Consider the following 16,573-nt stretch of genomic DNA (forward strand, 5'->3'; position numbering starts at 1 on the left):
ATGAAGTTTGAACTGGAACTCAAATAAGCAGCAAAGGATATCTCAGTTCCCTTCACAACTTCACAGCCAAGGAATTACTAACTAGGTCAGAAGACACACAGAGCACAAGAGAAATTCTGTGCTACAGAGCAAAGTGTAATGTAACATGCTTCAAAAGAAGTGGGCGCACCTCCCCCTTCAGAGGGTCAACAGGAACAAGGGGTAACAAAGCACCAGCAATTTGCTGCAGCACACCCTCAGACTGGTTTTCTAACCACTAGATGTTACTGCCTTCCATGCGTTTTGTGATTAGAACACATTTGTTATTTGAGAGCAACAGCTTCAGAGGGATTATCTCATGAAATAAACAGGAAGCAGCTGAGTTAAACACCTTGCACCCAGTAATGACACTGGTAAAGAGGACCAAAACCGGACAACAGGGTCTCTACAAGATATTTAATTTGGTATTGCTTTCTCTTCCCTCCTGCAGACCCTAAGAATATAGGTTTCCTTTCAGCACTGAAACATCAGCCTCTTGTGAACGCAGTAAGTAACCAACCAAGCCTCTCTGAAGAAACCTTATAGGAGACCCATTTCAATCAGCTATCAGCCAGAGGATACCCACAAAGTATATCAGAAAAAAAATCCAGAAGAATGGCATTAGAGGCTTCAGGCTGAGCAAGGAACATCCCTGGTTTTCAACTGGAAGAGAGAGAGATTATGTGAAGGTCCATTCGCCCAAACAGCTTGTGTTCTCAGGGTGCTGCTTACTCAGGCAAGAGGTCCTCTAAAAAAACCACTGGTTCAGCATAAAAAGGCTCATCAGAAAGGCAGGTCTTTCATTACAAGCTTCTTTTCATCTCTGCTGGGAATCAGCATATCTTACCATAAATGCAAAGTACACTGTTAAATTCAGGTTACTATAGAAACAGGTTTAAGTAACAGCAGCCTGCGCCTCCTTACCTGTGAAGTCCTTGGCTGACTAGTGCTGTCAGAAAGGACAGTGCTGGGATTGTCCCGGGGCTGGCCCTCCAGCCAGGAAATCTTTAGAGGATTATTTATCAGGCCAACTTCATTCTTCACAGCCATCTCCTAACAATGAAAATATTCTTCCATCACCATCTGAATTTCAGACCCCACTCCCTCACAGGTCACTAACAATCATAAAAGTTTTTCCATCTCCATCTGGCATAAAGGCCGAGTAGGGCACAAACCATGAGGATTTCACAGCTGCCCTCCACGAGAAACAGCCTTCAAGGTCCATATCTGCATTAAGCAGAGACAAACATATCACTGATGGTACTTTTGATAAACAGGTAACAGAAAATTCTGTTGGTTTTTTTAATATTTGGATATATGAGTGAAAGAATGGGTGACAAGAAACAGACACTGCTGTACAGCATAAGTTTAAGTTGATGGAACTACTAAAAATAAGGGTAACTGATGATTTCTGTTTCCACAGCCACATGAATTATTGTAACTCATATGGAGCCAAGATATTTTGATTTCTTTTAAACTGCAAATGCCTGATATAACCTCTAAAAGTCACTCAGCCCATCTCCACAATGGGTAATTCACCTTCAGTGAGAGTTGGTTAAATAGCTCAGTGCCTGCTTTTTAAAGCAGCGTCTCTTTCCTCAGCCTTTTACATGCACAGCCTGCTGTTTTAAGTGCATGATCTGCTTTGGGTTTGTGCCTCTAGCTTTGCCACTCCCTTCATCCATCTGTACCTTTAGACTCTCATTACCCTTCTGCACTGCCTTAATGACAAGGCAGCATCTCTAGGCCACCAGTTTGCTAACCCTTCCCTTCTGCAACACCCTTTCTTGCCCACTCTCCAATACACACATTTGGGGTCTCTGCCAAACTTACAGCAGCCTTAACAGTAGCAAATTCCACGACTGCACTCCCAGGCCTCCTACTTGAGATCAACAAATTGAGCACATCGCCATACTGTTAAGACAAATAAGAAAGAAAAGTTAATTACAGACACAGAAGAGATGTCAAGTTCATTTATGGAATGAATGCAAAGAGAAAACATGTTTTCACAGACATGAGGCTTGAGCTGTCACCCTTTCTGTCTTGCATGATGCTTCCACTGATCCCAACTTGTCATAATTTCTGTTCCTCCAGGAAATAATTCTGAGGAGGCATGGAGCTACACGCTCTGCTTCCAGCAAGCCCCAGTGCCAGAGGGCTGCTTAGCTCAGTCTCAGAGCTACAGGAGATGCTTGCATGAAGGGAAAATAAAGATCACATACTGGGATTAATCAGATCAAAGGCTTGTCTATTGCCATCTCTGAACTTCCCACAGCAGCTAATGTACAGTGCTTTAAACGAAGGCAAAAGTGTACCATAACCACACAGCCAGACTAACTTATACAGGGCATGAACCACTCCATGGGAAGAGTCTGCAGTTGCTGTTTCAGCAGGAGTCCCTGCTGGGGAGAGACAGAGGTGCTAGCTGGGGAACAGTTCACAGCTAATGGACTGTGCTGATGACCTCTGAAAACTGCATGAGAAAGCTGGACAACAGAACACAAAATGAGCCACTCCAGTTTATATGTAGCTTCCCAGCATTTACTATCCTTTCTTACACCACTGAGAGCAGGGCACGATCAAGTAGCAGGAAAGTGTAGAGACAGGACCTTTTGCAGGATCTGCAACAGAACGTCTTTTGAGTATCCCCCTCTCGTCTCATCTTCTTTCCTGCATTTCCATTTGAGCTGGAAAATAAACACAAGACGTTAATTTTGTCCTTCCGAACACTTGTTGCCATGCTCATTGCAGCTCCTGCCACCTGCACACACATCAGGTTGGCTATTTACAGTTACACTCCCAGAATTGCCAAGACCGTGATCTCAACAACAGAATGTGCAAAGACAACAAATGATTTGGGGAACAGGGAGAAACAGTGCTCATTGGAATAAAAAAAGATCATGCTTGAAAGCACACTATGGCTGTATCAGGGTAATAAGCAGATCTTCTCCCATGCTTAATGCAGAGACAACCCAATTTAAGGCTCAAAACCCTAGACCACACAGTAGAGAAAAGGGTGAGGGAGGAAGGGTGTTTTAAAGACAGTGACAGGAGCTGTTCACATGCATGATGCACATTAAATAGAGAACTTCACCTCCATTGTACAAAGGGACATGCCAGTTCAGCAGAGCTGAAGGGTCCCTTCTGTTTTCCAAAGCTGCATAACGTTCTATCAGTTTTCACCAAAGCCCAGCTTTATAAGGATGTCTTACTTTGAGTTTAGGAGTTATTCTGCCTTCTGCTCTGTATCTTTCTTGCTTGCCTAAAGAGGGGAAAGGAAGAAAAAAAGATGAGAAGGACATGGTTGAAACCTCCACAACTGAAGAGCATTTAGCACAAAATTTGACCTGAAAACATAGGTATGGCAACAGCAAACACTTCCGGATTTCCACTAGACCATTTCAGCCTCAAAAAGTTTTGTGCAACATTATCATCAGGAACTGCAGCACAGACTATTGGATGTCAGCATTTTTCCCTTCTATGAGGCCCAGACTTGCCATGATCAAGGCTAGTTAAAACTAAGTAAAAATAGAAACAGGAGACTTGTTAGACTCTGTAACATTTTTCCTTGCAAGAGGGTTGTGCTGGTGGGAACAAGTGTGGAAAAATTAAGTGTAGACAAAAACCAGGATAGCATAGACCAAGAATTTAATCTAGCCCTGCAACGAAATACTTTATAATGGTGTGCTCTTGTTGCAAGTGTTTTACACTAAGCAAATGCTCAACCTCCTCCCCAATTCCTGATACGTGAAATTAAGAATGGCTACGGTGGGCTGAATGGCTTGCACTCATACAGGAAAACCCTGCTGATCCCCAAAAGAGTTTCTGCATCCAGAGCTCTGGTGTTATTTTTTTTATTTTTTATTTTTTTACTCATTAGATAAGTACTTCTCCTGTGAGAAAGCAACAGATCTTATACTGCAGCCTCTGCCAGAGTGAAAGGAGTAGGAAGCAAGAGACAATAAATCTTCCCATTGAACTGAAAACCTGAATAGCACTCTAATTAGTTTTGAAAAGAACAGAACTTTCCAAAACATAAAACTGTTTCAAGCCCACACAGATACAGAGTATTAAAAAAGGCAATTCACTATAGAAATGTGTGGATGGAAGTGAGGTTCAGGAATATCAAAGGATGACGTTCTGGATTCTGGAAAAAATCTCATCCCCTCCTGTATGAAGGGGACTAACTACAGCTCATGACAAGCCCATGAGAATTAGAGGGAGACAACTTCAAATGTGGTAACTACCTATTGTTGTATGGCAGCACAGAATGCAGATGTTTTCCCGTTCAGTATGTTGCACGTTTCCTGAAGGATTTGCTCCTGGTCTTCGTACAAACCCGGGACAAAGATTGTGTACACCCAAGGAACATGAGAGAATCAAGTTCCAGAAAGTAAAGCCTTAGGAACCATAAACTAAACAAAAGTTTATTCTCCACACTGAGTTTCCACGCTGGGTAGTAAGTACTGAGAACTTGCAAGGGGATACAGAAGTAGTAACCCAATTATAACTATTATTTGTAAAAAAACCCTTATCATTCCCTGGTTTGAGTCTGCAACACCGACTGCTCTAATTGTGACAGGTGAGCAGGACTTCAGGATCCCTCCAGCGTAACTGTGGGACCCCACATCAGACCATCTAGTTTCAGTGCTTTAGAACATTTGCTGAAAAGGAGCAGCAACAACGTGTTAGAGAGCAGCATGCCCCACAGAAGGAAGCAACCCCACAGAAATACTAGACTTGAGACTTATCTGTGAAAAAGGTGCTAAGCAGGACCTTACATATGGCCCCGTGACCATGTCAGAAGGCTACATCTGTACGTGACCGCTGTCTACGGAAGAGCTGGAGTCCCATGTGCATGTAGTTTGGCCGAGAGCTCCAATCTCAGCTGTCCTCACCTTGAATGTGCTGCTCTCTTTCAAGACGGATCTGTTCTTGAATGAGTCTCTGCTGCTCTTCAAGCTGACGGGAGCCTTCTTCACGCAGACGTATTATCTACAGCAGAGGTAAGAGAGCACAGACGTCTGAGGGCACAGTTCCATGGCTGGTCTAAGCCAGCTAAAGACTGCCAAGGAGAGCTTTTGTCTTGCAGCCATCTCCTGGGCCAACCCTCCTGCTAGCTCCCCTGTGACAGCTCCAGTGTGGACCTCTCACGCTCCTAGTGACACAGTCCCTATCAGCAAGCACATAACCAACTAGCTGTTGTTATTGTCTGCTATGCAAAAGGGAAAGGGTAGACAGAAAAATAAAATCCTGAGATTTGACACATTTGCCAGGCTGCTACAAGATCCCTTCTACACGCCTCTCTACTTTCATAAAGTCCATTAATTCAAAGGCTGAAGGACTGCTATATATCGATTTGCTGCATCTCATCACATAGTTTTCATCATGATTGTAAAGACATTCAGTAATTCTCAAAAGAAGCAGAGAAATCCAAGAATTTATTACTTCTTGTTCTAATGATCTCGTTATCCTGATCTCCTCCTCTTCACTCTCATGGGTCTGGGCTTCTCGTTCTCTGGCTTCAAGATCTGCAGAAAATGAAACAAAATTAAAACAATGCAAAGAGAATTTTCACTGCTGACCAGAGGTAGATGGAAGGATTACAAACTTGGCTACATCTACACTAATTTCAAAGAAGAGTGTCGATAGCTCTGCTACCTCTCGTCTGCCCATGCACATCAATGTATCAGTGTCTGATGTCTTAACAGTCATCAGAAGCCCTAGTTTCACCCCAGAGAAGAACCATCCCCAGCTGTGACTGTCGGAGAAGATTTCAGATGGCTGCTATACTGAACTAGGCGTAAAGAAACCACAGCCATCACAAATGGACAGCAGATGAATTAATGCTGAATTCCAGCAGCAGAAGAAATGCAAACACCTAGCTAACAAAGACTCCAAGCCAAGAGTGAAATAAAGTTCTGATTTTATTACCGAGCTTTACTTTCTTTCGCTTCTCATCAAGTTTTTGTGCCCTTTCTGCAGCTTGCTTCTTAGCCTTTCTCACTTTGTCATACGCCGCCTGTCAAAGAACAAACACAATAGTGTGAAACTATATAAAGCAAGAGATTAAATGGAAAGCAGTGAATAAAAGCGAGATGAGACACTGAAACACTAAGCAGAGGTGAAGCATTTTCTGCTTCTTGTTAGCATTCCTCCTAGAAGTGCTGGAAGTTAACACAAATATCCTGAAAATATGAGAAGAGGCCCAAGGATCTCCGGATGAAGCCTGAAAGGGTGAGGAAGTTCAGGAATAACTGCAAAGTGGACTGGGGAGAAAACCTACCCAATCCGCAGAGGTGGGAAGAATATTCTGGTTTCCTGAAGATGTCAAAAGTAGCTTTAGGGGCACCGGTAACAGATCAGGTTTGGTTTGGAGCAAAGTTTTAAAATCAAAGAGTCTATTTTATATGAAAGATTTATTCACAAGACATATATTTGACTCACATGAATGCATTAGGTCAAAGAGCGTCAGAACTCTTCAGCAGCAACCACACATCAACATTTGTTTAGCATTATAGAGACTTAAGAACTGGGATAAACTGGCAATTTCACTGGCACCTGTTTAAACCAGTTGATAATCTGTTCATCAACCTACACAGAACCTTTCTGTATTAGGTCAAGCATAGACCGGCACAAATGCTCAAATATTACTTGCAGAATAGTTGTACAGGAAAGCACTGCTCTTGTTTTATGAACTAGAAAAGCTGCTATTTTTCCTTCCTGCATGGGAAGGGTTTGCTAAACACTTTTACCTTTTTAAAATCTAGAAGCCAAAAAGGTTCTTGGATGCCAAAAGCTTAATTGCCCCTTGGAGGGGAAATTACAAGCTTTGCCGGTGTTTGAAATGAGGAGAGTTATTTCATGTTTTTAAATCTTATAATCTGAAATTTTAATACGCCTTCTCTCCTGAGTTTATCTGGACAGAGTTACTTAATTATTTTTATTTTGTTTTTATTCTTTCCCTTCACATGTCCTGATTATTTTCAGGTCTTGAGCAGCAGGCACTCAACCACTTCCTCACAGTGAGTTAAAGCATCCAAGATACATCTGGCAGCCTGCAAATCTCTCGCAGCAAAAGGACAGAGATCATGACTATGATTCAGCTTTTCTGTTTACAAGTCTCTTGTGCCCCATTGAAAGAAAGGCTTTCAGTCTTAGCAATCACATCTTGATATTATTTATTTCTCAGACCTTGACTTCAAGAGAACTGCAAATGCACTGCTGTCATGGGAATTTAATGCATCCCTGAATCAGTGGTGGGATATGGCCCAGTCTACCATGTTACTAAAGACAGTATCTCACCCTTGCAGCAAATGGACAGAGCTACTCCCAGCACATCAAATCAAAAAAAGAACATTTGCCCAAGTTCCTGTCTGGCACCTACTATTTGATCTCATGGAGAATTAAAGGGAGTAACAGTTGAGACTTGCATTCATGAAGTCACAATTGGAGAAGATAGTTTCCAATGCTTCTCCAGCACTCTTGCAGAGAGTAACACCACACAATCTCAACATCATCAAGGGGTGGGCATCCTTACCCTTGCTGCTGCATCTGTTAGCACAGCTAAGGCCTGAGACAGCTGGTGGAAGACTTCCGCTGGGAATTAGAAGAAAAAAGGGTAAGATGCAGGAAACCATGCTAGTGGCCTGGAGATGAACCAGGAAACACAATCCCTTATGGAAGAGACCTGCAGAACATCAGAAAGAAGAATAATCTTTCCAAAGCATTTGTAAGCCAACCTACAGCCAGGACCACCTCAACTCGAAGGGCAACATTGTTACATAAACTTCAGTGTAAATTAAGAAACAAAGACTGGGACCATTTCATTTTAACAGAAATCTTGAAAACATGAATTTAACAGAACCCATCTACAGAAACGTACTACTCAACCTGCAGTCAGCCTGAAGCACAGTTATAATTTCTCCCTTTCATACCAATAGCTTATCAGCCCCAGATTCACACTTTGCATTTTACATCAGTATCGCTGACCCTCTTCTGGGAAGGTTACACAGATAAGCCAGAGGCCTCCGAATACACTTCAAAACACTTCCCAGCTGTCTGCAGATATCAAAGCCCCCAGCTTTCCTCTCACTGCTGACTTTTTTTTCCCCTGATGGAAACTTTTTCTTTCTACTAGTTATAAATTTTCAATCTATAGGACTGAAGCCCATCAAACTGGAAAATGCAAGATACAGAAATATCTTGAGGTGTCCTGAAGAACAGCATCCTTTTAGTTACTACTGCTGTTCACTGCTACCTGTAGCTATAAAACTTAAAAGCGGAGTAGCTGCAGAAGCTAGACCTTGCTAACAGTCTACGTATATGCAGTTCCACAGAGTCAGGGCACTGTCTCTAACAAACAAAAAAGGCCGCTGACCATAAATGGTATGATTTATAAGCTTTCTATTGAAGTTTTTACTGTGAGAGGTATGAATGAAAATAGTGATAAGCCAGTAAATGCTAGTGACAGCATGGCCAAAGGTCTGGGATTCAAGTACCACGAGGGAAGATTCTGAGAGGTACAAATATAATTTCAGATCTGATTAACACTGATGTTTCTAAAACAAACACGTATGCATTCAGCTTTAAAAAACAGAGCTTTCTAATAGTGATGAAAATACCCCTTAGTCTGCATATCTATATTTCACATGACGTATATGAGGGCTTACCCTAAACCACATGCAAAGACAGCTTTGAAGTATAAGCACAGCCACTTCAAGGGGTCTGTACATGTGAAAATAAAAATGAAGAGTCATTTGTGTGTGCACAGTCCCATATTACCTGCTCTGGGATTATCCGGGTTCTTGTCTGGGTGACAAGTCAGTGCCTTCTGCCGGTAGGCTTTCTTAACCTGCAAGACCAAGAACAGAGATTTATTGGATGGTAAATCTTTGGTCTGTACTGAGGAAAAACCAAACCAGTCAAAACTGCAGAGACAAAAAATTACTGTTGAGAGAGCTTCTTTTGTTATAGGTTTTGTTAACTTAAAACACACCTCCCTATCACAATTAGAAGGCTGCAGTTGAACCAGAATGCATATGCATGACAACATGTCCCCAAGGCCATTACGATTCTGCCCCAAGCCATCCCACTCCAGTCAGATTCTGGCGCAGCAAATCCCAGCACAGCTGGACACTTCCCCAAAATAATCCCAGCCCAGTCGGATTCTGCATTAAACCTTGCAGGGATAATCGGATTCTGCCCAGGCCAATGCAATCACAGCATGAATCTGCCCATGAAATCCCAGGCCATCAGGATTTTGCCCCAAGCCATCCCAGCTCAGGCGCATTATGCCACAGAAAATCACAGCCCAGATGGACGCTTCACAAGAAATCCAAGACCAGATAGATTCTGCCCTGAAATCTCAAGCCATTAGGATTCTGCCCAAAGCCATCCCCACCCAGTAAGATCATGACACAGAAAATCACAGCCCAGATGGACACTGCCCAAATAATCCCAGCCCAGTCGGATTCTCCCTGAAGACTTCCAGGCCTAAGTGCATTGTGCCCCAGCCAATCCCAGCCCGCCTGGACTCTGCCTCAGCCAAGCCCAGCCCAGATGGACGCAGCCCATGCAATCCCCTGCAGGGCATTAGGATCCTGCCCCAGCCATATCAGCCCACTGGGATTCTGACCCAGCCAATCCCAGCCCACCTGGACTCTTGCTCAGCCAATCCCAGCCCGCCTGGATTCTGCCCATGTAATCCCCTGCAGGCCTTTAGGATTCTGCCCCAAAATATCCCAGCCCAGATGCATTCTGCCCAGGAAATCCCAGGCCATTACGATTCTGCCCCACGCCATCCCACTCCAGTCAGATTCTGACGCAGCAAATCCCAGCACAGCTGGACACTTCCCCAAATACTCCCAGCCCAGTCGGATTCTGCATTAAACCTTGCAGGGATAATCGGATTCTGCCCAGGCCAATCCCATCCCAGCACGATTCTGCCCTGAAATCCCAGGCCATCAGGATTCTGCCCCAAGCCATCCCAGCTCAGGCGCATTATGCCACAGCAAATCCCGGCCCAGATGGACGCTTCACAAGTAATCCAAGACCAGGTGGATTCTGCCCTGAAATCTCAAGCCATTAGGATTCTGCCACAAGCAATCCCAGCCCAGTCGGATTCTCACACAGCAAATCCCAGCCCAGATGGACATTGCCCAAATAATCCCAGCCCAGTCGGATTCTCCCTGAAGACTTCCAGGCCTAAGTGCATTGTGCCCCAGCCAATCCCAGCCCGCCTGGAACTCTGCCTCAGCCAAACCCAACCCAGATGGACGCAGCCCATGCAATCCCCTGCAGGGCATTAGGATCCTGCCCCAGCCATATCAGCCTCCTGGGATTCTATCCCAGAAAATCCCAGCCAGGATGGACTCTTGCTCAGCCAATCCCAGCCAGGACAGACTCTGCCCATGTAATCCCCTGCAGGCCTTTAGGATTCCGCTCCAAAATATCCAAGCCTACGTGGATGCTGCCTACGAAATCCCAGCCCAGCCAGATTCTGCCTTAGAGCTTTGCCAGGATAATTGGATTCCGTCCAGGCCAATCCCATCCAGGCACGATTCTGCCCATGAAATCCCAGGCCATCAGGATCCTGCCCCAAGCCATCCCAGGCCACTCAGGAGCCGACCCAGCCAATCCCAGCCCAGATGGTCTCTGCCTCAGCCAAGCCCAGCCAGGACTGCTCTGCCCATGTCATCCCCTGCAGGCCCTTAGGATTCTGACCCAAAATACCCAAGCCTAGGTGGATGCTGCCGAAGCAATACCAGCCCACCTGGACTCTGCCCATGCAATCCCAGGCCATTAGGATTCTGCTCCAAGATATCCCAGACTAGTTGGATTCTGCCAAACATTTCCAGCCCACCTGGACTCTACCCATATAATCCCCTGCCATTAAAATTCTGCCCCAAGTCATCTCAGCTCACTGGGATTCTGCCGAAACCAATCCCAGCACAGATGGATGCAGACCTTTTAATCCCAGCACAGTGGGATTCTGCCTTAAGCCTTGCAGGGATATTCGGATTCTGCCCAGGCTAATCCCATCCCAGCACGATTCTGCCCTAAGCCATCCCAGCCCAGTCGCATTATGCCACAGCAAATCCCAGCCCAGATGGATGCTGCCCAGGCCAATCCCATCCCAGCACGATTCTGCCCTGAAATCCCAGGCCATCAGGATTCTGCCCCAAGCCATCCCAGCCCAGGCGGATTCTGACACAGCAAATGCCAGCCCAGATGGACATTGCCCAAATAATCCCAGCCCAGTCGGATTCTCCCTGAAGACTTCCAGGCCTAAGTGCATTGTGCCCCAGCCAATCCCAGCCCGCCTGGACTCTGCCTCAGCCAAGCCCAGCCCAGATGGACGCAGCCCATGCAATCCCCTGCAGGGCATTAGGATCCTGCCCCAGCCATATCAGCCCACTGGGATTCTGACCCAGCCAATCCCAGCCCACCTGGACTCTTGCTCAGCCAATCCCAGCCCGCCTGGATTCTGCCCATGTAATGCCCTGCAGGCCTTTAGGATTCTGCCCCAAAATAGCCCAGCCCAGATGCATTCTGCCCAGGAAATCCCAGGCCATTACGATTCTGCCCCACGCCATCCCACTCCAGTCAGATTCTGACGCAGCAAATCCCAGCACAGCTGGACACTTCCCCAAATACTCCCAGCCCAGTCGGATTCTGCATTAAACCTTGCAGGGATAATCGGATTCTGCCCAGGCCAATCCCATCCCAGCACGATTCTGCCCTGAAATCCCAGGCCATCAGGATTCTGCCCCAAGCCATCCCAGCTCAGGCGCATTATGCCACAGCAAATCCCGGCCCAGATGGACGCTTCCCAAGTAATCCAAGACCAGATGGATTCTGCCCTGAAATCTCAAGCCATTAGGATTCTGCCACAAGCAATCCCAGCCCAGATGGACATTGCCCAAATAATCCCAGCCCAGTCGGATTCTCCCTGAAGACTTCCAGGCCTAAGTGCATTGTGCCCCAGCCAAACTCAGCCCGCCTGGACTCTGCCTCAGCCAAGCCCAGCCCAGATGGACGCAGCCCATGCAATCCCCTGCAGGGCATTAGGATCCTGCCCCAGCCATATCAGCCTCCTGGGATTCTATCCCAGAAAATCCCAGCCAGGATGGACTCTTGCTCAGCCAATCCCAGCCAGGACAGACTCTGCCCATGTAATCCCCTGCAGGCCTTTAGGATTCCGCTCCAAAATATCCAAGCCTACGTGGATGCTGCCTACGAAATCCCAGCCCAGCCAGATTCTGCCTTAGAGCTTTGCCAGGATAATTGGATTCCGTCCAGGCCAATCCCATCCAGGCACGATTCTGCCCATGAAATCCCAGGCCATTAGGATTCTGCCCAAAGCCATCCCAGCCCAGTCGGATTCTGACACAGCAAATCCCAGCCCAGATGGACATTGCCCAAATAATCCCAGCCCAGTCGGATTCTCTCTTAAGACTTCCAGGCCTAAGTGCATTGTGCCCCAGCCAATCCCAGCCCGCCTGGACTCTGCCTCAGCCAAGCCCAGCCCAGATGGACGCAGCCCATGCAATCCCCTGCAGGGCATTAGGATCCTGCCCCAGCCATATCAGCCCACTGGGATTCTGACCCAGCCAATCCCAGCCCACCTGGACTCTTGCTCAGCCAATCCCAGCCCGCCTGGATTCTGCCCATGTAATCCCCTGCAGGCCTTTAGGATTCCGCTCCAAAATATCCAAGCCTAGGTGGATGCTGCCTATGAAATCCCAGCCCAGCCAGATTCTGCCTTAGAGCTTTGCCAGGATAATTGGATTCCGTCCAGGCCAATCCCATCCAGGCACGATTCTGCCCATGAAATCCCAGGCCATCAGGATCCTGCCCCAAGCCATCCCAGGCCACTCAGGAGCCGACCCAGCCAATCCCAGCCCAGATGGTCTCTGCCTCAGCCAAGCCCAGCCAGGACTGCTCTGCCCATGTCATCCCCTGCAGGCCTTTAGGATTCTGACCCAAAATACCCAAGCCTAGGTGGATGCTGCCGAAGCAATACCAGCCCACCTGGACTCTGCCCATGCAATCCCAGGCCATTAGGATTCTGCTCCAAGATATCCCAGACTAGCTGGATTCTGCCAAACATTTCCAGCCCACCTGGACTCTACCCATATAATCCCCTGCCATTAAAATTCTGCCCCAAGTCATCTCAGCTCACTGGGATTCTGCCGAAACCAATCCCAGCACAGATGGATGCAGACCTTTTAATCCCAGCACAGTGGGATTCTGCCTTAAGCCTTGCAGGGATATTCGGATTCTGCCCAGGCTAATCCCATCCCAGCACGATTCTGCCCTAAGCCATCCCAGCCCAGTCGCATTATGCCACAGCAAATCCCAGCCCAGATGGATGCTGCCCAGGCCAATCCCATCCCAGCACGATTCTACCCTGAAATCCCAGGCCATCAGGATTCTGCCCCAAGCCATCCCAGCCCAGTCGGATTCTCACACAGCAAATCCCAGCCCAGATGGACATTGCCCAAATAATCCCAGCCCAGTCGGATTCTCCCTGAAGACTTCCAGGCCTAAGTGCATTGTGCCCCAGCCAATCCCAGCCCGCCTGGACTCTGCCTCAGCCAAGCCCAGCCCAGATGGACGCAGCCCATGCAATCCCCTGCAGGGCATTAGGATCCTGCCCCAGCCATATCAGCCCACTGGGATTCTGACCCAGCCAATCCCAGCCCACCTGGACTCTTGCTCAGCCAATCCCAGCCCGCCTGGATTCTGCCCATGTAATCCCCTGCAGGCCTTTAGGATTCTGCCCCAAAATATCCCAGCCCAGATGCATTCTGCCCAGGAAATCCCAGGCCATTACGATTCTGCCCCACGCCATCCCACTCCAGTCAGATTCTGACGCAGCAAATCCCAGCACAGCTGGACACTTCCCCAAATACTCCCAGCCCAGTCGGATTCTGCATTAAACCTTGCAGGGATAATCGGATTCTGCCCAGGCCAATCCCATCCCAGCACGATTCTGCCCTGAAATCCCAGGCCATCAGGATTCTGCCCCAAGCCATCCCAGCTCAGGCGCATTATGCCACAGCAAATCCCGGCCCAGATGGACGCTTCCCAAGTAATCCAAGACCAGATGGATTCTGCCCTGAAATCTCAAGCCATTAGGATTCTGCCACAAGCAATCCCAGCCCAGTCGGATTCTGACACAGCAAATCCCAGCCCAGATGGACATTGCCCAAATAATCCCAGCCCAGTCGGATTCTCCCTGAAGACTTCCAGGCCTAAGTGCATTGTGCCCCAGCCAATCCCAGCCCGCCTGGACTCTGCCTCAGCCAAGCCCAGCCCAGATGGACGCAGCCCATGCAATCCCCTGCAGGGCATTAGGATCCTGCCCCAGCCATATCAGCCCACTGGGATTCTGACCCAGCCAATCCCAGCCCACCTGGACTCTTGCTCAGCCAATCCCAGCCCGCCTGGATTCTGCCCATGTAATCCCCTGCAGGCCTTTAGGATTCCGCTCCAAAATATCCAAGCCTACGTGGATGCTGCCTACGAAATCCCAGCCCAGCCAGATTCTGCCTTAGAGCTTTGCCAGGATAATTGGATTCCGTCCAGGCCAATCCCATCCAGGCACGATTCTGCCCATGAAATCCCAGGCCATCAGGATCCTGCCCCAAGCCATCCCAGGCCACTCAGGAGCCGACCCAGCCAATCCCAGCCCAGATGGTCTCTGCCTCAGCCAAGCCCAGCCAGGACTGCTCTGCCCATGTCATCCCCTGCAGGCCCTTAGGATTCTGACCCAAAATACCCAAGCCTAGGTGGATGCTGCCGAAGCAATACCAGCCCACCTGGACTCTGCCCATGCAATCCCAGGCCATTAGGATTCTGCTCCAAGATATCCCAGACTAGTTGGATTCTGCCAAACATTTCCAGCCCACCTGGACTCTACCCATATAATCCCCTGCCATTAAAATTCTGCCCCAAGTCATCTCAGCTCACTGGGATTCTGCCGAAACCAATCCCAGCACAGATGGATGCAGACCTTTTAATCCCAGCACAGTGGGATTCTGCCTTAAGCCTTGCAGGGATATTCGGATTCTGCCCAGGCTAATCCCATCCCAGCACGATTCTGCCCTAAGCCATCCCAGCCCAGTCGCATTATGCCACAGCAAATCCCAGCCCAGATGGATGCTGCCCAGGCCAATCCCATCCCAGCACGATTCTGCCCTGAAATCCCAGGCCATCAGGATTCTGCCCCAAGCCATCCCAGCCCAGGCGGATTCTGACACAGCAAATGCCAGCCCAGATGGACATTGCCCAAATAATCCCAGCCCAGTCGGATTCTCCCTGAAGACTTCCAGGCCTAAGTGCATTGTGCCCCAGCCAATCCCAGCCCGCCTGGACTCTGCCTCAGCCAAGCCCAGCCCAGATGGACGCAGCCCATGCAATCCCCTGCAGGGCATTAGGATCCTGCCCCAGCCAGATCAGCCCACTGGGATTCTGACCCAGCCAATCCCAGCCCACCTGGACTCTTGCTCAGCCAATCCCAGCCCGCCTGGATTCTGCCCATGTAATGCCCTGCAGGCCTTTAGGATTCTGCCCCAAAATAGCCCAGCCCAGATGCATTCTGCCCAGGAAATCCCAGGCCATTACGATTCTGCCCCACGCCATCCCACTCCAGTCAGATTCTGACGCAGCAAATCCCAGCACAGCTGGACACTTCCCCAAATACTCCCAGCCCAGTCGGATTCTGCATTAAACCTTGCAGGGATAATCGGATTCTGCCCAGGCCAATCCCATCCCAGCACGATTCTGCCCTGAAATCCCAGGCCATCAGGATTCTGCCCCAAGCCATCCCAGCTCAGGCGCATTATGCCACAGCAAATCCCGGCCCAGATGGACGCTTCCCAAGTAATCCAAGACCAGATGGATTCTGCCCTGAAATCTCAAGCCATTAGGATTCTGCCACAAGCAATCCCAGCCCAGATGGACATTGCCCAAATAATCCCAGCCCAGTCGGATTCTCCCTGAAGACTTCCAGGCCTAAGTGCATTGTGCCCCAGCCAAACTCAGCCCGCCTGGACTCTGCCTCAGCCAAGCCCAGCCCAGATGGACGCAGCCCATGCAATCCCCTGCAGGGCATTAGGATCCTGCCCCAGCCATATCAGCCTCCTGGGATTCTATCCCAGAAAATCCCAGCCAGGATGGACTCTTGCTCAGCCAATCCCAGCCAGGACAGACTCTGCCCATGTAATCCCCTGCAGGCCTTTAGGATTCCGCTCCAAAATATCCAAGCCTACGTGGATGCTGCCTACGAAATCCCAGCCCAGCCAGATTCTGCCTTAGAGCTTTGCCAGGATAATTGGATTCCGTCCAGGCCAATCCCATCCAGGCACGATTCTGCCCATGAAATCCCAGGCCATTAGGATTCTGCCCAAAGCCATCCCAGCCCAGTCGGATTCTGACACAGCAAATCCCAGCCCAGATGGACATTGCCCAAATAATCCCAGCCCAGTCGGATTCTCTCTTAAGACTTCCAGGCCTAAGTGCATTGTGCCCCAGCCAATCCCAGCCC

At 48.6% G+C, this 16,573-nt stretch overlaps 1 protein-coding gene across 3 annotated transcripts in view; it reads right to left on the reverse strand.

The window, feature by feature from the left end:
• Window positions 1-16,573, reverse strand: part of DNAJC17 (DnaJ heat shock protein family (Hsp40) member C17) — a 125,819-nt gene that overhangs the window by 6,473 nt on the left and 102,773 nt on the right. For all 3 annotated transcript variants that reach the window (XM_055813467.1, XM_055813466.1, XM_055813468.1), the window contains exons 2-10: window positions 8,803-8,872; window positions 7,559-7,617; window positions 5,953-6,040; window positions 5,467-5,549; window positions 4,917-5,013; window positions 3,231-3,280; window positions 2,628-2,705; window positions 1,852-1,932; window positions 943-1,071 (exon numbers count right to left, since the gene is read on the reverse strand). In XM_055813467.1, coding sequence (XP_055669442.1) covers window positions 943-1,071; window positions 1,852-1,932; window positions 2,628-2,705; window positions 3,231-3,280; window positions 4,917-5,013; window positions 5,467-5,549; window positions 5,953-6,040; window positions 7,559-7,617; window positions 8,803-8,872 — 735 coding nt within the window. The remainder of the gene's footprint in view (window positions 1-942; window positions 1,072-1,851; window positions 1,933-2,627; window positions 2,706-3,230; window positions 3,281-4,916; window positions 5,014-5,466; window positions 5,550-5,952; window positions 6,041-7,558; window positions 7,618-8,802; window positions 8,873-16,573) is intronic.

This window comes from Falco peregrinus, chromosome 9 (assembly GCF_023634155.1).
Source record: "Falco peregrinus isolate bFalPer1 chromosome 9, bFalPer1.pri, whole genome shotgun sequence".
NCBI classification, from domain to species: domain Eukaryota; kingdom Metazoa; phylum Chordata; class Aves; order Falconiformes; family Falconidae; genus Falco; species Falco peregrinus.